General features: G+C 39.5%; 1 protein-coding gene and 1 long non-coding RNA gene across 3 annotated transcripts in view; one reads left to right on the top strand and one right to left on the bottom strand.

Moving 5' to 3' along the window:
• GALNT1 (polypeptide N-acetylgalactosaminyltransferase 1) overlaps positions 1-26,568 on the top strand; it is a 78,031-nt gene that overhangs the window by 29,685 nt on the left and 21,778 nt on the right. For both annotated transcript variants that reach the window (XM_077900490.1, XM_077900491.1), the window contains 2 exons: positions 16,466-16,632; positions 22,618-22,825. In XM_077900490.1, the coding sequence (XP_077756616.1) occupies positions 16,466-16,632; positions 22,618-22,825 (375 nt within the window). The remainder of the gene's footprint in view (positions 1-16,465; positions 16,633-22,617; positions 22,826-26,568) is intronic.
• LOC144315639 (uncharacterized) overlaps positions 9,617-26,568 on the bottom strand; it is a 76,876-nt gene continuing 59,924 nt past the window's right edge. Inside the window, exon 3 of the long non-coding RNA XR_013381370.1 lies at positions 9,617-16,034. This is a non-coding gene — a long non-coding RNA (uncharacterized LOC144315639). The remainder of the gene's footprint in view (positions 16,035-26,568) is intronic.

Below are 26,568 nucleotides of genomic sequence, written 5' to 3' on the forward strand. Positions count from 1 at the left end.
TTGAGAGAGGGGAGGATTTTTTTTTTTTAAAGATTTATTTATTTATTTATGAGAGAGAGAGAGAGAGAGGCAGAGACACAGAGGGAAGAAGCAGGCTTCATGCCGGGAGCCCGACGCGGGACTCTACCCTAGGACTCTAGGATCGTGCCCTGGGCCAAAGGCAGGTGCTAAACCACTGAGCCACCCAGGGATCTCCGAGAGGAGGATTTCTTAAACAGGGCAGGGAACAATTTGATTATTGGGACTGTATTAAATCCTTCCTATTCATTTTTTTAAAAATGGAAAAAATACATGGAAATGGCAAGTCATGGGCAGCCTGGGTGTCTCAGTGGTTTAGCGTCGCCTTCAGCCCAGGGCCTGATCCTGGAGACCCGGGATTGAGTCCCACATTGGGCTCCCTACATGGAGCCTGCTTCTCCCTTCGCCTGTCTCTGCCTCTCTGTCTCTCTCTCTCTCTGTGTCTCATAAATAAATAAAACCTTAAAAAAAAAAAAAAGGCAAGTCACAGAAGAAATTTATGATACTTATGACCAGCAGAATGCTCAGATCTGGAATATATAAATAACTTCTACATCAAAAAGAAAAAGTGGAAGAGACTTGAAGAAATCGTTCATATGACCAATAAACCTATGAAGATGATCAACTTCATTAATAATCGAAAATCACAAAACTAATGAAATACCACTTCATACTCCTAGAGTGTTGGTGGCAGTGTAAATTCTTACAGCCACATTGAAAAACATGTCAGTATCTAGTAAAATTAACATTAACATGCTTCGTGACCCAGCAGATCCATACCTAAATATATCTAACAGATGCATGCACATATGCATCAGGAGACAAGGACAAAATTGTTAATAGTATTGGCTCCAAAACTGAAAATAGTCGAAGTGTGTATCAGCAGTGGCATATGGCAGACCCATACAATGGAATACTTTACAGCAGTTGGAAATGAACAAAGGGCACGATGTGAATCTCACCATTATACCAAGGTAGTGTCTCACAGGAATATATATGAAATTATGCTGTCTCTAGGAACCTCAAAAGCAAGCAACGCAAAACAAGTTCAGTGTTAGAGGACAGTAATTCATCACCTTTGGGGAGGAAGGAAAAGGTAATGGGAGCAACGGGGACTTGCGAGGTACTGGCTATGTTCTCTCCCTCTTTTTTTTTTTTTAATGTTCTCTTTTTTTCCCGAGTCATGGTTACAAGGGCATTTGCTTTGTGATAACTCATTCAGCCCTAAATTTATGTTTTGTGCAATCTGCTATACTATAGGTAAAATCAACTTGACGGAAAAGTGGGGGAAACAATGTGGGAGGGTAAGTGGTGGAGGCAGCAGGTGTAGCAGTGCTTTTGAGGTGTTGGAGAAAGGAGAGAAGTAGAGGTGTTAGCTGGGGAGATAGTGCAATTAGGGGGACATTGTCTCTTTTTTTTCAAAGGTGATCTATAATGCAGTATGTTTGTGTGTTGATGGGAATGATCCCACTGGGGGTAAATTTGAGAGGGATGAGTATTACAGCAAGAGCATTTATTAAGTCAGTTGAGAAGGAATGCAGTTGCCTTTAAACAGGAATAGGGATAATTCAGGCCTTGTGTAGTGGGAAAAAAGCACAATGTTCACGACCACACATGCCTACAGGATGGTAAATGTGTTCATGGGAGTATGGAAATTCTCTGACAGCTTCTGTGTTTTCGGTGAAATTGCCACCTGTGAGTGAGGAGGGTGGGAAAGGTATTGGAAGTCTGTGGACATGTGAAACAAGCATATTGAAGGAGGTGAGTAGGAAATGCAAGTAGAATGCTGCACTGCGCTGAGAGCTTGCTTGAGGTTTGTGGTTATAAATTGAAAATGAGGCCATTTAGCATGCTCGTTTATTTTCTTTAGCCATATTCAGCAGTTCAAGTGAGATGCAAAATCAGCAAAAAATTGGATTTAGCCAGGATTGGGATATTCCAGCAAATGATAGGGAGCTAAAGCATGGTGATAGTAATAAAGAGCTATGGATCTAAGCAGAGTATAGGACCTGTAAAACATGAAGAAGGCAACAGAAAGCTAGAAGAGGGAGGGTCTGCAGTGGAGACGCCAGTGAAGGAAGCTAAAGATCTGGGATTATTGGAGTCATTGAGTTGGAAGAACAAGGATTTGGGGTGGGGGTAGTGGTGACCAGAGATTGTGATGCTTAGAATGGAGGTGGTCTGTAATGGGATGGTCTAGAGGGTATAGCATGAAAGTGTGTGAGTTGTGGTGAAGGACAGTTTCACTGGAGAAGAGCAGAGCAAAGATCTGAGAAGCCAGGGTATTGAAAAATGGACCACATTGATGCTAAAATGACTGAGAATGTGATGACAAGACTAGCGTTGGAACTAAGGGAAGTGATGGACGACAGTGACAGAGATGGAGTGGCACCTTCTTTAAGGGACATGAGGCTTCTTAGGGAAGAGGGAAAAGCAACAATCTTGAATCAGCAGTAAGGAAAAAGGAAAGTATCTACCCCTCATCTCCAGACTCCGTGGTACATGTGGTAGGGAAGGAAAGCCTCTTGAAAGACTACTCAGGAGGTGCCTGGCTGGCTCAGTCGATTAAGTGTCTGACTCTTGATTTTGATTATAACCTTGTGACCTCATAGCTTGTAAGATTGAGCCTCGAGTGGGGCTCCCCACTCAGTGAGGAGTCTGCTTGAAATTCTTTCCCTGTCCCTCTGCCCCTCCCCCTCACTTGCTCTCTCAAATATAAAATAATCTTTAAAAAAAATTATTCAGGAAGTGGTCTTCTTGGTGACTTTTTAATTAATGCTAGAACATGAATATTCAGAAAAGGGATTATGAATATAGCTGATTTTATTGGTGACAGAACCATGAATTCCCGGGAGCATAGTGGAAAGATTTGCAGGTGTTAATCTAAAAAAATAAAGCAGCCAGTTATTCTGCCTGCAAAATGGGTTTATTTGGGAATAGCAGAGAATTGCACTTCAGGACAAACTACACAAAACCATAGGCAAATCCAGTGATAAAAGGGGAGACTTCTTCTATGGAGGAGGAAATTGGGAAGAGGGTCTTTTTTGTTTGAGAGAGTGTGCGCGTGGAGAAGCAGAGAGGGAGAGAGCATCTTTTTTTTTTTTTTTTTTTTTTTAAGATTTTATTTTCTTGAGAAACACAGGAGAGAGAGAGAGGCAGAGACATAGGCAGAGGGAGAAGCAGGCTCCATGCAGGGAGCCAGATGTGGGACTCGATCCTGGGTCTCCAGGATCAGGCCCTGGGCAGAAGGCAGGCGCCAAACCGCTGAGCCACCTGGGCTGCCGCTGAGCCACCCAGGCTGCCCGGGAGAGAATCTTAAGCAGACTCCCTGCAGAGAGACTGAGCCGCCATCCAGGCACCCCGGGAGAAGCTGTTTTGAATGAAAGCTCATTAGAGAAAAGAGTTCAGGATGATGATGGTTTCTCATTTGCTGGGGTGCAGGAAGGTAGTTGATTTCTTGTAGAAGATGCAGGGTACATCTTTTCCTGTTGGGACCTGTAGCTGGTAATTCTTTCCTGTTGTTGACCCTTCTTCTGTTGGGGTCTGTAATTGACATTCTTTTTGTAATTGAAGTTGGGTGGTATGGCTCCCCCTTCCTCACTTCCCCTCCTAGCCTCCTGACTCTGTTTTCGTGAGGTTTCTCTTCATTAATTTCCACACAGGTCAGGAACTTTAGTTAGCCCAATAGCAATTAGGATTTGGGTAATGTACGATAACTAGAAGGCCTGGGTTTTTTGTTATTTGTTCATATCATTATCTTACAGTTTTTAGTACATTTTCACTAGGTATATAATTATGTATTCTTATTTCTAATATTTTTTGTGACTCCCCCCCCTTTATTCCCCCTCCCTTTTAAAAAAAGACTTTATTTATTCATGAGAGACACAGAAAGACAGAGGCAGAGACACAGGCAGAGGGAGAAGCAGGCTCCCTGCAGGGAGCCCGATGCAGGACTTGATCCCAGGACCCCAGGATCATGCCCTGAGCCGAAGACAGACGCTTAACCACTGAGCTACCCAGGTGTCTCCCTTTCCCCCTTTTTCATTAATTTTTTTAAAAAAGGATTTCTTTCTTTATTTGACAGACTGAGCACAAGCAGGGGGAATGGTAGGCAGAGGGAGAGGAAGAAGCAGATTCCCTGCTGAGCAGGGATCCTGATGCTGGGCTTGATCTCAGAACCCTGAGATAATGACCTGAGCTGAAAGCAGATGCTTAGCTGTCTGAGCCACCCAGGCACCCCTTCTTTAAATAATCTTGCTAATGAGTTGCAATTTTTGATTTTCAAAAAAGAAGTAACTTTTCCTTTGTTTTATCTACTTGTTTTTTTTTTTTTATTTGTTTTCTGTGTAATTATCTCTTTTGTGTTTAATCTGTCCTTTCTTAAGTGCTTAACCTATTATTTAAAAATATTTTTGGGGATCCCTGGGTGGCGCCTGCCTTTGGCCCAGGGCACGATCCTGGAGACCCGGGATCGAATCCCATGTCGGGCTCCCGGTACATGGAGCCTGCTTCTCCCTCTGCCTGTGTCTCTGCCTCTCTCTCTTTCTGCGTGACTATCATAAATAAATAAAAATTTAAAAAAATAAAAAATAAAAAAATAAAAATAAAAATATTTTTGTTTTCTAGTAATCATTAAAAACTATATCTGTGAATCACTTCAGTGCAGCTTGTTTTACATATAGTATTTCATCCTTATTTATTCCTTTTTTTTTTAAAAAAGATTTTATTTACTTATTAGCACTCGTGCAGAGAACCAGAGCAGAACAGGGAGGGGCAGAGGGAGTGGGAGGAGTAGACCCCCCCACTGAGCAGAGAGGCTGACATGGGGCTCCATCCTAGGATTCTGGGATCATGACCTGAGCTGAAGGCAGAAGCTTGACATACTGAGCCGCCCAGGTGCCCCATCCTTATTTCTTCCTACGTAGTTGGTAATTTCCATTTGATTTCCACTTAACTCAGGATGACCTAGAAATACATTTAATATTTCTAGGTATATTTCTCTTTGCCTTTTGATTTTTTTGATTTTTTATTAATGATTTCTAGATTCATTCATCATGTTCAGAAAACATGACCTATATATGAACATGATCTATTTCAAATATATTGAAACCTCCTTCGTGACCTAAAAGGTGTTGAGTTTTTTTTTTTTTTTTTTTTTTTTTTTAGGTGTTGAGTTTTTAAAAAACAATTCCTCTGCAGTTGAAAATAACTGGTTGTTTCGTTGCCTTTTACTTCTGGATTTTTTCTGTTTCATGGTGCATGCTGTATTAGATTCCGATTAATTTGTATTTTTTTAATTTGTATTTATTTTTATTTTTATTTTTTAAAGATTTTATTTATTCATGAGAGACACAGAGAGAGAGAGACACAGGCAGAGGGAGAAGCAGGCTCCCTGCAGGGAGCCTGACTTTGGACTCAATCCCGGGTCTACCAGGATCATGCCCTGGACCAAAGGCATGCACCAAACCACTGAGCCACCCAGGCGTCCCTAATTTGTATTTTTAAAAAACCTCCCACTATGATTATGTGCTTGACAATTTCTCAGTTCATTCTTTTATTTTTCAAGGCTGCATCATTGGATACATTTATAGTAATTGATAGTATATTGTTTTTAAACCTGTTGTTTACTGTATGTGTATTAATTTTTTTACCCTGATTTTGACATTGCTGTACTGCTTTTAGTCTAACATTTTCCTGATGTGTCTGTTTTTTTATTTCTTTCAGCCATCTGTAAGATTTTATTTTAGATGTATCTTTACTAAATGGCTGGATTTATATTTTCAATTCACTCTAATCATTTTTTAGTAGGTGAGTTTGATACATCTACATTTATTGTGACTGTTGTTAAATTTGGACTTACTTTAGATTGAACAACATAGTGAAATTGATATTCGACCATTTTTGACTTATGAAAATGAGTTTCATAAAGCTCAACCTAACCTTGTTTTGTTTACTGTTCTTTTCATTTTTTCCTCCTTTCCCTTCACTACTTGATACAGTTTCATCTGATAAAAATTTTAGTACTTATGTTTTCCTGTCTCTTGGTTTAGAAGCTGCACATTTTTTCTTCCTTTAGTGTAAGACCTGAGTATATTGTAATTGTCAACATATGGATTTATCTTCATCTACATGCTCAGTGCACATAGTGTATTTTGATCTGAGTATTCAAATTCTTCAATTCAGGACATGGCTGGCTGTAATCTCAAATATTGCTGTGGTACCATTCCTTCAACCCATTCTGGAATTACTCATATGCATAGACTAGAGCTTCTCAATCTGTACTTTTATTTTTTTCTCTCCTTTGTCCCTCTTTGAATTATATCTCAGTGAATTTCTCACTAATCTCGATAGTGGCAAAGTCCAGGTCTCACTTGCCATTTACTGGCTTTGTGACTTTGGAAGAGGTAATTACCTTTCTGTACTACAGGATCCTTATCTGTACAGTAAGAAAAATAACAAGGATTGTTGTGAGGATTTATAGTGCTTGAGATACTTCATGGCACCTAGGATACAGAAAAGGCCTCTGTTTAGGGAGTAAGCTCTAGGTCCCAGTACGAGTCTGATGAAAAGCCAATTACAAGCATGCTTTTCCATCCCCACTCTTTTTTTTTTTTTTTTTTTTTTTACTAAACATTGTCTGGCTTCCAGAGAATATAATGAAATGTTAAATAAGAAACATCAGATTTAATATTTAATGATTTCTGCACACAGATGAATAAAGCTGGCCAGCAGTTACTTTTCAGACTAATTCACAGAGGTGAAAGAGTAAATAGTGTGGACAGCCCCTAGAGTGCAGCTCTTTCACTCCCTTTTCTGAATCCAGAAGAGCTCTACTTGTTCTAAGTCATGGGCTTAACTGGTAGTATAGCTGGCAGTATCCAGATTATCCTGTACCTGCCAGGAACCTTTACTGTCTTGTAGAATCTCCAAGGACACATTTCCTGCAGGGAAACTTGAGGAAAGAATGATATTGTTCAAATGTCAAGAAGAGTTAAAAACAATCAAAGAATAATGTGTAAGGTGTGATCCTAAGGAAGGAACTTTGAGGCAAATTCCAAGTCACCTAAGGTGGCAGTTTCATCCTGTATAGTTAGTCTCAGGTGTTTAAAAAGTAATAATACCATTCAGTGAGTGCTTAGTTTGTACCAGGCACTACATACATTATCATAGTGAAGCAGTTGCATAAAAAAGTAGTATGCCCAGATGACAGATGGGGAAACTCAGATGTGGGGAGATTAAATGATTAGTGCAAAGTATGGTTAAAAAGTGATCCAGGGGGCAGCCCCGGTGGTGCAGCTGTTTAGTGCCGCCTGCAGCCCAGGGCGTGATCCTGGAGATCCTGGATCGAGTCCCACAGTCAGGCTCTCTGCATGGAGCCTGCTTCTCCCTCTGCCTGTGTCTCTGCCTCTCTCTCTCTCTCTCTCTCTCTCTCTCTCTCTCTCTCTGCATCTCTATGAGTAAATAAATAATCTTAAAAAAAAAAAAGTGATCCAAGTGAAATCTGTCATTGACAAAGCATGTAATCTTAAACACTGTGCTCTGCCATCCCTTTTATGGTGGATCTTCATTGATCTTGTCTGAATGTGAGTACACAGAAGAGAAATCATATAACATTGCCAAACACTGCCAGACAGGTAGCCAGCCATCTTAAGAAATACTGATTTGTCATGGGTAAATGGTAGTGACGGGCTAACTTTAGTGGATATCGAGTACTTAAAAAAAAAAATCATAGCTGAAAGGGACCTAGAGAACAGAATTGGATTATACATGCATACTCACCTTGACTTGGAGTAAAGCTGCTTCCTTTCCCTAGGCTGCAGTTTACTTATCTGTAAAACTGGGAGAACAATGCCTCTGTCTTACGGTTGTTGAGAGGATAAAGTGAGGTAATCATAAAAAACTTTTTTTTTTTAAGATTTATTTATTTATTCATGAGAGATACAAAGAGGGAGAGGCATAGACACAGGCAGAGGGAGAAACAGGCTCCCTGCAGGGAGCCAGATGAGGGACTCCATAGGATTCTGGGATCATGCCCTGAGGCGAAGGCAGCCGCTCAACTGCTGAGCCACCCAGGCGCCCCGTATAAAAACTCTTAATGCCATTTCAGGCCCTAAGAGGGCTAAAATAAGTATAATGAGACTTTAGCAGTTGAAAAATAATATAAATAGTAATAATCATAGGACTTCAGTTCTACATTCCTGAATTGTTAGGTGTTTGTGTGGATTGATTCTTTGGTAAGCCTAGTCTTACTGAGATGATCACTATCCTAAGCAAATTTAATAATCTCCCTATTTCCCAAAACACTGCTGAGGCACTCAGGCAGGCACCCAAACTAATTCAGACCACATAGTGAATTTCATGCATTAGAGTTTATTCAGTAATCCTTTCACTCACTTAGGACAAGAGTGCTTGTTGTGTAGGCCATCTTTTAATTACTGTTATACAAGGAGACTGAGATGAAACCACTTGTGTTTTCACTCATTGTGTAAAAACCAGGGATTTTTCAATAAACTTCGGCTCCACTCCAGTATATAACTCACTCCCATTAAAAGCATCAATCCATTGTGGTAGTGATGGTATATTTTCAAAAACCTGTCCATCTCCCCTCGTCCTTTCTTAGCCTGTGCTCTCTGCCAAACAAAGGAGTAAACCAGGGAAGAGAAAGGCATGGGATATGAAAGACAGGAGATTCAATGTGCAGGACAGCTAATAGAATCCCCGTCAGAGGGCAGCCTGGATGGCTCAGCGGTTTGGCGCCGCCTTTGGCCCAGGGTGTGATCCTGAAGACCTGGGATCAGGTCCCACATCGGGCTCCCTGCATGGAGCCTGCTTCTCCCTCTGCCTATGTCTCTGCTTCTCTCTCTCTCTCTCATGAATGAATGAATGAATGAATGAATGAATGAATGAATAAATAAAATCTTTGGGGGGAAAAAAAAAGAATCCCCGTGGGATGAGAGAGAGAAAGCCGTGGACCACAGTGGTGCAGGCACAGAGGCAGCCTGCCCAGAAAACTTCAGGAGGGATTGCTTTAGGAAGATTTCAGTCATATTATAGCTGGTGCTTCTGAACATCTTAAGAGACTAAATTTGTAGAGTCTGGGTTTGAATTAGTGACAAATACACAGAAAACTAAGAAAAGGGGGAAAAATAACCTCGGCTAAAGTAGAGGGCAATGTTGTGCAGAAAAGGAAAAAGTGTTATATTCACAATATATGAGTCAGCTATAGATAGCATTTTACATAGTCCTTATATAAACTTTAACAATGAACTGAATTTCCAATATAACTACTTTGGGAGGCTGAAGGGAGTAGCAAGTGAATGTATTAGGATGGGGATAGGAGGGAAATAAATCATTATATTCTCCACTAAGTTAATATGTAATATCTAGAACTTGAAAAAAAATGAAAATTCAGATACGGTATTTAGAATTCTGGAGGTAAATACCAAGAGAAAGAGGTCAAAGAATTGCATGTTGTTTCCTTTATGGAAAGGGAGAGTATGGAAGGGGAGCGATTGGCTTTTTAAAACAAGCTTTGCACATTTGTTTATTCTTTAATGTTTTTATTTTTCTTGTAGATTCCTAATTGCTAGGTCCTGTGGTAAGTTTGTTTTTAACTAAAAAATTGCCAAACTTTTTGCCAAAGTGGCCACAAACATTTCCACCAGCAAAATGTACATGGTTTCTAGTTTCTCTACAACCTCATCAACACTTATTTTTGCCTATCTTTATTCGTATAGCCGTTCTACTGCAGGTGAACCAGTATCTCATTGTGATTTTAATTTGCATTACCTGTGACTAATGATATTAGGGATATTTTCATGTACTTATTGGCCATTCTTGTATCTTTAATGAAATTTGTCTGGATTTTTTTTTGCCCATGTTTTATCAGATTGTCTTCTTGAAGTTCGCAGAATTATAAGAGCTATTTATTCTAGATCCAAATCCTTTACCAGAGCTATAATTTCTAAATATTTTCTGCCAGTTTGTGGCTTGTCTTTTCCTTAGTGATACCTTAGAAGCACAAAAATTTTTAATTTTGATGAAGTCAAATGTATTAGTCTATATCATGCTTTTAGTACTAGTCTATATCATGCTTTTAGTATCATAGCATGCTAAAAGCTTTCCCCAAAGGTCAGAAGCAAGGGAAGGATGTCTGTTCTCCACTTCTGTTCAACATTGTACTTGAAAACAGTTCAGAACTTAGGAGTATATACTGGGTATAGGAGGAGAGCTCCCAAGAGAAACCCAACCCACTCTTTCTGTTCTGAGGAATGAGAAAAGGGATCTCTTAAGGGTTTGTGGAGAAAACCTCCTATTCTTGCCTCTTCTTTTTTTCCTCTTCTCTGCTATCCCAATCCCTAGATAGTATGCCAGGATAGCACAGCCATGGGAGCAGTGCCAGGCAAACAGCTAAAACTCTGAGGGAGGGGAATCTCTTTGACCAGAGAATCTTTGGTCCCCAGAGCATGGGTAGACTCTCCCATGCTTCTCTTTTCCTGTCTCCTGCTACTTGGCCTAGAGCACAGACTTGGGCGCAAGCAGTGCACAGCAGACTGAGAAGACTAAGTTTTCTAGCTATGTTGGAACGTCAACATAAAAAAGGTCCATTCTCCCCATTCAAAATTCCATCAAGAGATTTAAAAATATATTTGGAAAGGGAAAGGAAATAGCAAGAATAATTTTTAAAAGAATAAAATTGGAGGAAATACAGTGCCCAATTTAAAGACGTACTAAAAGCTACAGTAATCAAGATGGTGTGCTGTTGGCAAAGAGACAGACACAGAGATTAGTGAAACAAAAGAGAATTCAGAAGTAGACCCACATGGATATGGCTATTTGATTTTTGACAAAGGTGTAAAAGCCATTCAGTAGGGGAAAAATCATCTTTTCGACAAATGATGTTGGGACAATTAGACATCCATATGCAAAAACATGAATCTTGGGTGTTTTATGAGCATTAACTCAAATTGGATCATAAATCTAAAGCTAAAGTCTAAAAGTTTATAATTTTAGGGAAAATATTCAAGATCTGGCATTAGGCAGAGAGTATTGAGACATGACACCAAGAGCATAATTTCGTAAAATAAACAACTGGTAAGTTGAACAACAAATTTTAAAACTTTCACTCTGATAGAAACACTGTTAAGAGAATGAAATGAGCTACCGGCTGGGAGAAAATATTTGCAAACTATACCTCCATCAAAGGACTTGTATCAGAAATATGAAGAACTCTCAAACATAACCCAATTAAGAAAAATGAATGCAATGAAATGTTGTCAAAAGACCTGACACCCAAGATACTATATGGATTGCAAATAAGCACATGAACAGACATTAACCATTAGAGAAATGCCAATTAAAATCATAATGAGTTACCACTCTATGTGTCTTCAAATGGCTACAAAAATAATTATAGTATCAAGTGCTGACAAAGAGGGCATTTGGAACTCCTATACATTTTAGGTGGGAATGCAAAATGATACAGTCTCTCTGGAAAACAATTTGGCAGTTTAAAAATTAACACTTACAAAGTTATACTTACCATGTAACCCAGCAGTCCTATCCCTGGATATTTACTATAAAGAAATGAAAACATGTTTACATAAAAGACAGTACCTGAATTTTTATAGCAACTCACTTCATAATAGACAAAAACTAGAAACTAGAAACAACTGGTGAATGAAAACATTGATAGATCAGAACTGACTTCTGGTTTACTCTTCAGTAAAAAATAACAAATTTTAGATACATATAATTTAGATGAGTCTCAAAGACATGCTGAGTGAAAGAAAACAATCCTCCAAGATTACACACTGTATAATTCCATTTATAGGATATTTGTGAAAAGACAAAACTTTTGTAATGGAAAACATACGAGTTGCTAGGCATTACATGTAGGGGAGGTGAGATTATAAAAGGATAACAAAGGGGGTTCTTTGGAGGTGGAAATGTTCTGTTTCCTGAAAGTGGAGATAATTTTATGAATCTGTGCATTTGTTAAAACTCAGACAACTTATTACCCCCTTCAAAAAATGATACTGTTGGTAGGTATGGAACAGCTAAAACTATGACACACTGCTGGTGAGAGTGGAAATTACTACATGCTCTTTGGAAAACCATTTCTTGGTATCTGCTAAAGCTGAGCCTCTATATTTCTTATTGCCCAGTAATAGAAAAATGCATACATTAGTAATCAGCAAAAAACATGTATTTGAGTGATTTTCACAGCACTGTTTATAGTAGCCCAGACTGGAATGTATCCTAATGTTTATTAATATTAGAATAGAAATGGAATTGTGTATGTGTACACAGATACTCCTTTAAAGGAATACTATGCAGCAGTAAAAATAAACTTGCCCATAAAAACATGGATGATACACAATGTTGAAGGAAATAATTGAGACACAAAAGAATATGCTCTGAATCAGTTGTTCTTAAAGTGTAGCCCTGGGAATTTGGAAGTCCTTCAGATCTTTTCAGGGAGCCTGCGAGGTCAAAAAGTTTTCATAATAATACCAAGACAGCTATTTGGCCTTTTTGCTCTGATTCATAAGCTAGTCCACAGTGGAGTTTGAGAAGCTTTATGGATCAGGATCTAGCAGGGAAAATGAAATCCTCCAATAATTTGAACAGAAAAAGTTTAATATAATTATTAACTATGATGGGGTGACTGTAAGGAGATAAAGACCGTCATAAAGTATATCTTAGGGTTGAGAGTACCAAGGAATGAAAAACATTGAGAGGGAGCCTGCTCCCTAATGCTGGGGTTCATACCTCTTTGGAGAATATGATTGCTGCTCACTAGACAGTGGAGAAATTTGCTGGTTACCCCTGGGGAGACGTGGCACACAGTACCTTTCAGAGCGGGAGCTGGTAGGCAGGCCTAATCAGCAGGAAATATACTTGAAGTGTATTTGGGCAGGAAGTCAGAGCCAGAACTGGCGAACAGGAACCACCCTTTTGGGGTGCAGAAAGCCAAAACTGGGAAGCCAGCTACTGAGTGAGGTACCTGGGAGACTTACTGAGAATCTGCCTGAGCGGGGTGGATGCTACTAAAACTCCGTGGGGATGATGCATCTGGGTGCCCACCACACACTCCACTGGCAGCACCAAAGCAGGGAGGAGAAGAAAAATGGAAGCATGCTGGCACTAGGAAGGGAAGTTCCTACTTCCTACAGTGTGCCTCCCAACACCCTCCATGTGTGTGCACACTGTACAAAGTTTATCTATGCCTCTTGCCAGCTGCAAAGAAGAAATGCTTATAGGAGCCAGTTTTATCACAGAACAGTCAGTGGGAGGGTATATTTGGAGCTAAGAGGCAATAAATCCCTAATGGGCACACACTGTGATAGTGATGGATCACCTCTCTCATAGCATAATATGTGTTTGTGGATTCTTAGGTATATAAATTGCTATATTAGTTTATAGTGTAAATATCAAGATATAACCTACACAAAAGTACTTTGGATCATCAGTTTTTAAATACACAAAGGAGTTAGGAGTCAAAAAGTTTGAGAACTACCGCTCTGTATTACTCCTTTTAAATAAAGTTTAAAAAAAAAAGGCAGAACTCATCTATAATGCTAAATGTCCAGCATACTGGTTACTTTGGGAGGGGGCACAAAAGAAACCTCTGGATGTCAGTCGCAGTCTGTTTCTTCATCTGGGTGCTGACTACGTGATGCATTCACTTGGTGGAAATTCATTCAGTTCCATATTTGTGATCTGTCTGCTTTTTGGTATGTATATTATAATTTCAGTAAAAAGTTACACCCCTTCTTTTCTCTCTTTCCCCAATGTATACCCTACCCTGTTGAACTTACATGTAACTTTTTTTTTTTTTTTTTTAAGTATTACAACCCTACACTGGCTAATTTTCATTCATCAGTATGAAAGACTCCGTTGGGACGGGGCGGGGGGCGGGGAAGCTGCTTGGTAACACCTCTGTGGCCTTCCTGCTCCTCTTCAGCTCTGTGTCTTCCACCATTAGAAGAATCCCCCACTCCTCACCTCCATGGGGACAAGTGATCCCTCCATGGGAGGAGCTAAGAAGGCTGAAAGAATCTTTGGTTCTCCTTGAGCGCCTTACGTTTTTCCCAGGTTGGGATAGGGGGTTACCTGTCCTGAAATGAGTTATGTTGACTTTTTAATATTTATTCTATATTTTCTATGTTTTAAAAGAATATTTATGAATTTGCTGTGTTCTCTGAATGATTAAATGTCACTGTTTGATTTAGGAAATTATTTGCCCTTTTGTCTGGATCCTAAGATGTGCTTTGCTTTGTGATTGTTCAGTCCTCTTGTGAATGATTTCCATTTTAGTCTCTATTTGTAGTCTTATAGTCTTTACGGTCTTTCTTTCCATACAGTTTCAGAATTATTTCCTATATCTTCCAAGAAATAAATAGGGCTTATTTTCTTCAGCAGAATCTGCTCCCTCAGAATTTTCTTTTCTTCCTGTCCACTTGCTAGCGCTGCACATGGCTGACAATACTGTTTATACACTGCCCATTTTGCCTAATCATCTCCTATGTCTCACTCGATTTTGTTCCTTTGTTGTTTTGGTGAGTAGCTTTGTAGTACCCCTGGCTGTTCTGCTTCCCAGTTTTCCTGCAATAATGAGTAGGATTAATTTGGGAAAAGAAATCATACGTGACTTAGTCACTTAAATAATATTAGAAATTCTCTTTCTGAACCCCCTTTACTCATATACAGGCCCCATTACCCGTTTCAAAGTCCTGTGCCAGTAGTCTGTGAATCAGGCATTCAGGGTGCATCTTCTTATGAAATCATGAGTGTCTTGGCTTGCTCATCAATGGTGTACCTGAAGCATAGTACTGATTATGTATGTGTAATCTAGCCACAATTTATAGCTAACAGAGTTTTGATGGGAAGCTGTCCTCAGAAGTATTATTTGGGATTCTAAGGGCACATTAGTTTTCCCAGAGCCTATGCATCTGGTCTTCTGGGCCTCATCTCTGCCACCAGGACTTGGAGAGAAGGAGCTGTAGACAGGGCGGCAGGCTATGCATAGGTGGCCTCCTAGTGAGGCTTGGAGTGAACCTAGGGTGAGGGGCATGGACTGTGGTGTGGAAAAGGAGGCTGTGGGCCAGTGGCTTGGAGTGGGGTCACTAGTCTAGAAGACAGCACACCATCAAGGGGCCTGAGAATGGTCAAGAGGATGGTAGGGGTTGAACAGGGATATAATGAAGGACAGTGAAAGCTATTCGTTTTTCCTTTCCTCCTCGGAGAGAGGGGGTACTGGTGTTTGATGGACCCACAATGAACTCTCCTTCTGTTTCTCCTTTCAGCCACTGTCCTCTGTCATGTCTTTCCCCTTCCATTTTCCTTTCATTCCAGCTGCCAGCTAGCAGTCCTAGGGTGGCACTTTAAGCAGGTAGGCCATCGTGGCCGCTTCAGAAGAGGGGTTCGTTGGTATTTTTCTTGTTTCTCTCCCCTTTTTTCCTGTCTGTCTCCACTCCCACTGGCAGATACAACACATGAGATTAGAGGGACGACAAGGTTTGAGGAGCTTGTGAGAGCTGGAAATAAAGGTGGAAAGAGAAGACTAGAGCCAAAGTTGCAGTTTGGAGATGCCTATGAAAGAGTTACATGTGCATTTATTAAGAGTGCTGATGTTCTAAACTGCATTCCCTAATGTCTGGTTGCTTATTGCCATTACTGTTCTCGGCTCTTGGTCATCCTAACAAGACTGGAGGAAGTGACCATGTTGCCTAACAGAGTGCTGGAAACATACAACTAATACATTGATTTTATGTGCATTTGGTCTCTTCGATGGCTGCATTTCTAGACGTAGTCTTTACTATGCAAGTTGCATGTCAGTTTTTTGGTATGGAGGAAGCAGCATCGAGCGAATGTTCAGCAGAGCATGGACCGTGGAGTCCTCAGTTAGGCTCTTCCACTCCCTTGTTGTGTCTTTCCTCAAGTTCTCCTCTGAAATGTGGCTCCAGGTACCTCACAGAATTATTATGCGTACAGGAACCCCTCTTCTGTGCCTAATAGAAAATACTCAGTAAATACTAGTTCTCTTCTTTTGTGGAAGGTATATTTTTTTAGATTATTAAACTGCATCAACTTCAGTGGTTCTGATTTTTTTGTTGAGTTGGATTCTTGAAACAGACAACGTACTAATAACATTGTCCATTAAATTTCTGAATCAACAGAAAACATTGATCAGGAAGAGGTGCCTAATTTTAAGAATACAGTTGATATCTTTAAGATAATGTAAATCTAAACATATAACTTTAAATAGGTACTATTTATTAAACATGCAACATTAACCAAAACTTAAATAAATGAGCAGTTACCAAGAGTCCCACCACTAGAGCAAACTGTCTTTATTGTTCTATTACCTCTTCTACTCCAGATGCATTGAGTCTGCTGTTTTAACAGTCACTTTTTATAAAGGCATTTGCTTTGTCTCTAGGTGTAAAACAAAGGTGTATCCAGATAATCTTCCTACAACAAGTGTGGTGATTGTTTTCCACAATGAGGCTTGGAGCACACTTCTGCGAACTGTCCATAGTGTCATTAATCGCTCACCAAGACACATGCTAGAAGAAATTGTTCTAGTAGATGATGCCAGTGAAAGAGGTAAATTTTAAGTTTTAATGCCAATAATACGCTACAGCTTTTATCATTAATGGTTAAGAAACGTCTATAATAATTTTTAACCTAATAATTTTATACAAACTTTTAATTTATCCTAAAACTATTTGTGGCATTTGGATTCTTTCATATATGCAAAAAATTACCCCCTGTGAAACTTAAAATATTACCTTAATTAGCATTTAATCTGTCACAGCTTAATCTTATTTTAAAAAGAAATAATGCTATATAATATAAACATTTATGCAGAACAGTGAAAAAACATACATGATATTGTTAGAAATTTTCTTGTGGGAAAGCTGCAGCCCTGAGTTAATGGAGAGAGACTGGATCCTTCTTAGAGCCAGGATGGAGAAATTGAGTTGTGTGTGTGGTGAGAAGTACCTCTGGCAGGAAAGTGGAGCCTTATCTGGGTGAGCCTTCTCTAGGTTCTTCCTACATTTTCCCATTTTCTCCATTCCTAGGTTCAGGAGTGATCTTTAGCTAGTTATATAAAAGGATGAGAAAGGAACTTAAGAGAGAGTGGTATATAATAAGACTCTGATCTCATAAGAAATCTCTGCAGTGACTTGCCCAGATATTCTTCCAGGGATCTCAGAATTTTTCACAAGCTTAGAATCTCTCAGACCGTCTGATGAAGCACTCTTTTGGGAAAGTTACATTAATTAAAAGTACCTTGAGCTAACATTATTTATTTTGAATCCTTCATGGAGACTTTACACCACAAGGTAGTATAGAAAAGGCTCTGCTAAATCCCATCTGTAGAGAAGAAACCTGTTAAATTCAGACATAACCAGCCTTTCCCAGGCTTTTTTTTCACAGCACTTTTGAGGACCATTGGTGTCATTTGTTTGTTCCCCCGATATACCTCTGCTCCCATGAGAAAAATTTGGAAGGAACTACCAAAAATGATCCTTCCTACCTTCCTTCATTGACCAGCCTTAGACTTCCTGACCATCACTTCAAGTTCCTTTGCTCCTTCTACTTTCTTACCTAGTCTCTCACTGCATCTACTAAGATGGTTAATCTAAGTATTTTATCTTCTCCTTCCATGACTGTATAAAGTATGTAAATTTAATCACAGTTAATCACTTCATGTCTTAATTGTGGGGAGTAATTTGCACATTAATAACAGTTTAAATCTCCCCACTGTGTGAAATTATAGAAATACAAAGAATAACGTATGGTCCTCCCTTCTGTAGTATACCGTACAGCTTTTCTCCTTAATGTGATTAAGATGACCATTTATAAATACACAAAGCATCTGAATAATAGTACAACATATGATATAATTACTGTCAAAATGAGTCTGCTGTTAGAGATTAAGAATAGTGTGCTTAAAACAAAAAGTTATTGTTGACAGTAGAAGTGTAAACCCTCGTGTGGATAATTGTTTGCTAGGAGGTAATTAGTCCCAGTTTAAGAAAATTAGCTTAAATTCATTGAAGCAGTAATATATACAAACATTGAGTCTGCAAATGACTTGTGTTTGTTTTACTTATATGTTATTTGCTAAATTACGTATTCCTCAATGAGAGTTGTTTTTCCTCAGATGAAATTAATTATTTTTCCATTTCCTCCTTTGTATTCTCTAATATTTTGTTGAGTGCCTGGGAGGGCTGTGTGTAATAGCACATTTTTGTAGGATGTGGTCTCATCAAAGATGTGTGCCCACGGTTCTGAAGTGACAAGGTCACATATACCAGTCATATTTGCCCTTCCTCATGTGGGCCCTTCTTAATCACTCTACCAGCCTCGTAAATCTCTAAGAGAAACCTGGGTAGAGGTCTGCTTCACAGCTCCACCCGAGGCTCTCCGTCACTGAGCAGGGCCTGGGAGTCCAGTCAGGAGAGCCTTTTTCTCCTTCCTCTTCTTCCTGAAAAGCCTCAGATGTGTGCCTCACCATTTCTGGTAGTTGGGAACCACTAGGTGTTTTGGTTTGTGGTTTTGACTGTGGTCCTTCTATCTAGACTGAGAATTCTCCACTGTAATTTTCTTGGGCTCTCTTGTTTAGATGGTGACTGTTGGGTCCCAGAACCAGAGCAAGCTTTGTTTTTATGTAACTCCTTAAGTTTGCCTTTCTTACTCATGAGACACACACAAGGCACCTTCACTTCTCACCTGGACTACTGAAACAGACTACTGGTCTGGTCTCCCGCAGACACCCTCCCCCTCCCATCTGTTCCCCACACTGCACGCACCATGAGTTTTTAAACATGTCACTCTGATCTTGGCACTTCTGACTAATGCCGTTTCTCCGAGGCTTGTGTGACCTGGCCTCCACCTTCATCTTTCCTCATATCCCAAACCATTCCCTGCCCACCCCATCTCCACAGTTCAGCTCAGATGTTTACTCAGAATCAAGATATATTTACAGAGGCCTTCCTTGAAGTCCCGAGACCAGGTCATGTCCCTTTGGAACACTACACTCCTCCATGGCTCTCATCAGAGTTTTAACTATTTATCTGTCTGTTTAATGACCATCTCCCATGCTAGACACTATATTCCAGCAGGGCTGTGTGCTCACCCCTCTTTCCTCAGTACCCACAGCACTTATTGCATAAACAGTCCAGAATTTAATGAGTGAATGAAAGAATAATCTACCAGTCAGTTAATCCTTGTCTTTACTTCTTATCTGTATAGACTTCTAATTAGGTCACATGGCATGCCTGGTTTGCTTATGGCCTCAGGATACCTGATTTCACAGTTAACCTGCTGAGTTGTTAGTAGCTCCATTTATTACATATGAAGTAGGTGCTATAATTATCCCTATTTTACTGATGAGGTTTAGCATAAACCTAGGGCTTGACCTCTAAACTGCTACATATGTCACCTCTCATAACTTTACTGTTATAGGGTCTAAAATGAAGACAGAGTCTGGATGAATCCCTACTTCTTGTCAGAAGTTATGTAATTGTCATCTCAGAAGGTTATCTTAAGACTTAGAACTGATAAAATGTTCCTAATCTGAATGACTGTTGTTTTTCTCACTTTACACAAAAGGAAGCAGAGATTCTTATTTAGTACGGATTAGGAGTCAGATTTATTAGACTCTAAATTACTTGTTCATTCTGCTGCTCTTGAGAGTTCTGCCTAACATTTCTCAGATGTTGCTGTAAGCAGTGAATTTTCTCTGGCACACTTTCTGGCAACCTCATACTCCCTGATGGAGAGATGCCTAGGGATCCATTTATAGGCTAATAGCTATAAAGATACTCTGATAAACAAGATTCTCCCTTATTTTTAGATGACATAGTAGCTTCCACCCATAATCATTTAACCCTCGTGGCTTTATTTTTGTAGAATCAGGCTTGAATGAGTAGTTCCTAATCGCTAACACAGCCCTGGGTCCATAATTCTGTATCATCTGTTAGGAAGACACCTATTTCTTAGCCTTCTTGCTTGAAGCCCACAAAGATCTGGAACAAAGATGCCAAGAAAATTTGTGGAATGGCAACTTTTTTGAGCTGCCAGACCAGAGAATCATGCATTTTTCATTTTATTTATAGACAGGACAGAGTATTTTAAACTTTCAGAGACGTGGGACTTGGGAATTAGATTGCTTTGATTCTTAAGAAGACTTTAAGCTGTCTGATATTTTTGGGAAAGCTTATTGGGAGACATCTTGCATATGACACACCCCACCTCAAGCGGTCTGAAGCACTAGAATATATCCCACACCCTTACCATTAAACTCTGAACATAAAATAATTTAAATGTGTATCAGCTCAGGTGATTCCACAGTTCTGAATTGTTCTCTCTCTAGTTTTCTTCTAGGATTTCTTTTTAAAAAATTTTTAAAAGATTGTTTATTTATTCGTAAGAGACGCAGAGAGGCAGGTACACAGGCAGAGGGAGAAGCAAACTTCCTGTGGGGAGCCTGATGTGGGGACTCAATCCCAGGACCCTGGGATCATGCCTTGAGCCAAAGGCTGACTCTCAACACTGAGCCACCAGGTGCCCCTCCTTCTAGGATTTCTTGTTATGAGTGAAAAGATGAGCTTTGAAGTCAGGCAGACCTGGGTTTCAATCTTGGATCCACCCCTTAGCAAGCTGTGTCACTTTGATGGTTCATTTTATATTATGAGCCTTGGATTTCTGTATCTAAAATATGTGTAACGACAGTCTCATGGATTTGCCGTTGTCAGAAGTAAATGATATAAAATATGTAAAGAGTCTGGCATTGTGCTAGACAGAAAATGATAGCTTCTTCTACAAAATTTTGCTCTTCACCAAGATTGATTCTCTCCTCACCTTTTTATTCAGAATGGAGTTATATTTCTCTGACCCTAAGATTTTGTTCATAAAATCAGTGGTGACCCAGTAGGAGTTCTACTCCAGATATACATTTTTTATTTATTCATTAGAGACACAAAGAGGCAGAGACCTAGGCAGAGGGAGAAGCAGGTTCCCTGTGGAGAGCCTGATGTGGGACTTGATCCCAGGACCTCGGGATCATGACCTGAGCCAAAGGCAGATGCTCAAACAGTGAGCCACCCAGGTGCCCCTGTACTCCAGATATTTTACAGATACTGTTTTTTAGCCCAGCTACATTAGGAAATACATTAGCAGAACTGGAAATGATCAGTATTTTGGTAGGATGGGGATATATAGGCCTTTCTCTTTCAAATCTTCATATCCTGATTATTTCATTATTTTTTTTTTTTTCTGATTATTTCATTATTGATCATTCTAGTCTCACCAGTTCAAACAGGCAAGAACCATGTCACTCCTGTTTGTCTTTTCATCTGTGCTACATAGGAAGCCCTTTGGATTCCCATGGTTAGTATTTAAGGAGACCCTTAATACATATATTGTGCTTCCTGGGATGTTCCCTTTACTAGAGTCCTATGGGACAGATCTAATCCTAGGAGTCCCAACAGTTCTCTTTTCACGTTTTTTCTCCCCTAAAGAGATATCCTTATACCTATCCTTCTGGGATGAGTTGAAAAGACATTGGACCATACCACCCTCAATAGCTTCTCTAGCAGAAATTCCATAAACTAACATGAGGAAGCTGAGCCTTTCCTACTTTTTAAAGTCAGGTATGTACTTTGGAGGCAGGACTTCCTTGGCTTAGGGGCATAGCCTCTATCTCAACACTCCAGAATAGTTACTGATTTCATTTCATGCAACCACTTTCTCTCCCTTTCTTTTTTCCCCTTTTTCTTCAATTGTCTTTCCCTCTTAAGACCTTTATTACTTAGACCTACTTGTCTGCTAAGGAACTCTGGTCTTACACTTAAAGTCTAGCATTTCCCCTCTGAGCTTGACCTCACTCCTTGCCTCTTGATAGAAGAACTGGATTTTCAAAGACTGGTAGTCAATAAGACAGGTGGTTTTGGATTGGATTTTGAAGAACTTCCACAATTATCTGAATTCTAACAGCTCTTGCATATTCTGTTCCTTCTGTCTATTGAGGTCTGGATTTAATGCCCTTTTTTTAAAGATTTTATTTATTTATTTATTCATAAGAGACACAGAGAGAGAGAGAGAGAGAGAGGCAGACACACAGGCAGAGGCAGAAGCAGGCTCCATGCAGGGAGCCCGACATGGGACTTGATCCTGGGTCTCCAGGATCAGGCCCTGGACTGAAGGTGGCGCTAAACCGCTGAGCCACCTGGACTGTCCTGGATTTAATGCTCTTGAACTGCTTTCTCTCATGCTCCTTAAGCATGACTAGAAAAAGAAGTGAGCTGCCAGAATTGCTTAGGAAACTGGTGACATGTCTGTCTGTGTTTGAGCCTGAGCTCAAAGGCTCTCCTGATTCTTCATGTAATAAGGTAGAGGCAACTTTAGGAGATGCTCTCAGGAATAAAAAGACTCCCTGTAGTAAAAGGGGTTTGTGAATCAGGGCACCTTACCATGAGTGCTCAGTAAATATGTGGTGAATGAATATTGCAAAAAATTGCTTTACATCTGGGTAGCACCAGGTCAGTCTTTTTATTTTTTGTTCTGTTAATTTTTCAGACTTTTTGAAAAGACCTCTAGAGAGTTATGTGAAAAAATTGAAAGTACCAGTTCATGTAATTCGAATGGAACAACGTTCTGGATTGATCAGAGCTAGATTAAAAGGAGCTGCTGTGTCTAAAGGCCAAGTGATCACCTTCTTAGATGCTCACTGTGAATGTACAGTGGGATGGCTGGAGCCTCTCTTGGCCAGGATCAAACATGACAGGTAATTTTCAGAAGTCTGTAGATTTGTTTTCGTTGTGTTTGTCCTAAACCATATGGTAAGCTGCAAATTTCTGTATATATAAATAAATGCACACGTAATTTCCTCTGAAGTTTCCTTTAAAATATCTATGAAAAACTCTCTAAATTAAAAGTGAAGACAACCGTGAAGAAATGTTTGTAGTCTTATTGATGAGGCTGGATTAGGAAGCATGTTGTTCACATGCTTCCTAATCCTTAGGAAGGTATACATCCTAAGCATGTAAGGTATACATCCTTAAGCATGTATACCTTAGGCTCTATTTACTAAATGGGAGCAGAACAGAAGACCGTGAATCAGGAAAGGTGGGGTAAAACCCTTTATTGTCCCTGCTGTCTAAGGCTAAGACCAGGCCAGGCAAATCATCTCCTCCCTTCCTCTCCTACCTTACAGGGACTATATCACTCACCCTATAGCACAGCAAGAAGAAGGGGATAGAGAGATACACATTGTGTATCCTAAAGTGCTTGATTATAGTGGAAAAGCACTATAATCTCGTATGATACAGGAAGAGCAATGGGAGCAATGCAGGCCTTTTTCAAAGAATTGCCTACTGCTGGTCCCTGGCATAATTGTTGTGTATCAGGAGAGAAGCTACCTTCTGTCTGCTAAACTTAACATTAGTTGAATTTCTTCTTGTCATTGCACTTTGAGCTAGAGGCTATTTGTGCCAATTTAACATTAAGGTTTTGATTTCAGCAAGGTAAACCCATACTAGTCGAGTGAAGCATAGCAAAAGCCACTGTATCTGTTCTGTTTGTTAAGATACTGGGACTACATCTCGCCCCTTTAAAGGTGAATAAATAGGGAAAACCAGCATTTGGTCAATGAGAAGATCCAGCAGCTTTAGGAAGGAGAACACTGCCTGCATAAGGAAGAGGCAAGAAGCATTTATCCCTGTAAATTGTTTTCTGTGAGTAGTAGATGACTGATCTGGGAAATACTGGTTTGCACGAAGACCACACATAAGCAGGAGCCTGGACCCATGGAGAGAAAGCAGCAGTGTGAGGAGATGACAGAAATAAAAGGGGAGATGACTAGAATGACAACGACAATTTCCAGTTTGAGCTTTGTAGTAGATTAGGTGTCCTGAGTAACATTTCCAACTGAAAGAGCTTAAATGCTGGATATATTACAAAACACATTTTTAAACGCATCATTGAGCTTGCACAGAAGTCAGAAGTTTTGCAAATGTCAAAACAAACTGAGACAAATGAGTGGTCCAGACACTAAAACCAGCTCTCACTAAAACTTGGAGAGTTTCTGTCAAACTTAGAGGACACAGAGCCTCTCTGCCTTGATAGACAAATGGATAGGAAGATAGGAGACCAGATCTAGGCCCTGCCTGAGGCTGGAAGATGAATAGCAAACACCTGTGTGTAAAGCTAGGCTCTTTTATCTCTGTGAGTGAGAATGAGAAATAAATACTACCACACCAAAGAAAATTTGCCTGTTTCAACCTTGCTATGGGGGTGGTGATAGGGAAACAGATCGCCTCTAATAATTTGTAAATATAGAAAAGTACGGAACCAACTCAGCTCTTTATGAGACTAATATAACTTTGATATCAAAGTTAGAAAAGAAGTACATGGAAAATTACCCAAACCTACTCAAGAACACTAACACAAAAATCTTGTATCAGAAAACTTGAGTTTTCCACTGGGAGGAAAAAATAATTATATTTTATATATATATACACACACACATATATATATACGTGTGTGTATATATATATTTAAAGATTTTATTTTATTTTATTTTATTGAGAGAGTAAGAGAGCAAACAAGCATGAAAGAGGGAGGAACAGAGAGAGAGAGAGAGGGAGAAGCAGACTCCCTGGCTGAGCAGAGAGCCCAGCATGGGGCTCAATCCTGGGACCCTGGATCATGACCTGAGCCCAAGGCAGATACTTAACAATTAAGCCACCCAGGTTCCCCAATATATTTTTATTTTTATGTGAAAGTATGTAAAAGAATACATGAATAATTGGTTTAGTTTAATAGTACAAAGCAATTCACATAATACATCCTTATTAGCATTTCTGAAACTGTGATTAAAACTGTATCATTAAAAATCTCTGATCACAGGCAGCCTGGGTAGCTCAGCGGTTTGGTGCCGCCTTCAGCCCAGCGCATGATCCTGGAGACCCAAGATCGAGTCCCACGTCAGGCTCCCTGCATGGAGCCTGCATCTCCCTCTGCCTATGTCTCTGCCTGCCTCTCTCTCTCTCATGAATAAATAAAGAAAATCTTAAAAAAAAAAACAACTGATTGCTTCAGTAGATACAGAAAAACGTTCATTTATGATGAAAATGCACATCCACTTAGGAGTAAAAGTCCTTAGTGAACTATTAGAGAATGTAAATTTTCTAATCTGAAAGGATGGCTTAAAAAAAAAAAAGCCTTAGCTAACAAACATATTAATGGAGAAAAGTTGAATTTTTTTTAAAGAGAGAAAGTGAGAGCACATGAGAGGGGGAGAGAATTTTAAGCAAGCTCCATCTGCAGAGCCCAACACAGGGCTTAGTCTCAGGACTCTGAGATCATGACCTGAGTTGAAATCGAGAATCGAATGCTTAAATGACTGAGCCACCCAGGTATTCCCCCCCTCCAAATAGTTTATAAAAGATACAGAGCATCCTTATGATGCCCTAAATTACTACTCTTACTTAGTATTATTAGGAATCTTAAGTTTTACAGTAATAGAAGAAATAAAGGGTGTAAGGATTACAAAGGAAAATAAAATACACAAGTGCTGTCAATTGGAGATGATGTCTTAATGGAAAAAAAAAAACTTATACAAAACAGTAGACATAATAATAATTTAGCAGTATTGCCAAATATAAGATCTCTATAGAAAAGACTTCTCCACACCAGCAAGGAATAGCTAGAAAAGATAATGTAAAAAGAAAAAAAGAAATACCATTTATAATAGCAATGGAAATCATAAGCTATATAACAAAATATACATAGAGGCGCCTTGGTGGCTCAGTGGTTGAGCATCTGCTTTTGGCTCAGGGTGTGATCCCAGGGTCCTGGGTTTGAGTCCCACATCAGGCTCCATGCTCAGTGAGGAGTCTGCTTGTCCCTCTTCCTCTGTTCCCCTTACTCCATGCTCATGTGCTTTCATGTTCTCACTCCCATAAATAAATAAATAAATAAATAAATAAATAATTAATTAAATAATTAAATAATTAAATACATAGAATAGAACACTTGAAATTTATTAGAAGATAATCTAAGTGGAGAAGAGGATAATATTCACGGATAGAGAAGTAAAAATACCAATTCTCCCCACACTGATCTATAAATTCAGTGCATTTCCAGCTGTAATCTTAACAGAATGTTCTTGGAAGAACTGACTTGATTCTGTTATGTTGAAATCATATTTTTAAAAAGGTAGCTAGGAAACTCTTAAAGAAGAAGAGTCAGGTGCAACAGGGCTGGCACTACCAGACATCAGGACTTTTTCTGAGGCTAGATGAATTGTGATAGTGACCTGTTGATGCAGGAATTCACAAATAGACTAGTGAAACAGTAATGTCTAGAAATCATCCCATGTTGATATGGAAACTTGACTTGCGACAGAGAAGGTGTTGATAGTTACAGCAGAGAGGAAAAAAGACCATCAAATAAATAGTGCTAGAATAATTGGTTATCTATAAGGACAATAAATGAAGTTGGACACTTACTGTAGAATAATTGGTT

Source organism: Canis aureus, chromosome 6 (assembly GCF_053574225.1).
Source record: "Canis aureus isolate CA01 chromosome 6, VMU_Caureus_v.1.0, whole genome shotgun sequence".
NCBI lineage: Eukaryota > Metazoa > Chordata > Mammalia > Carnivora > Canidae > Canis > Canis aureus.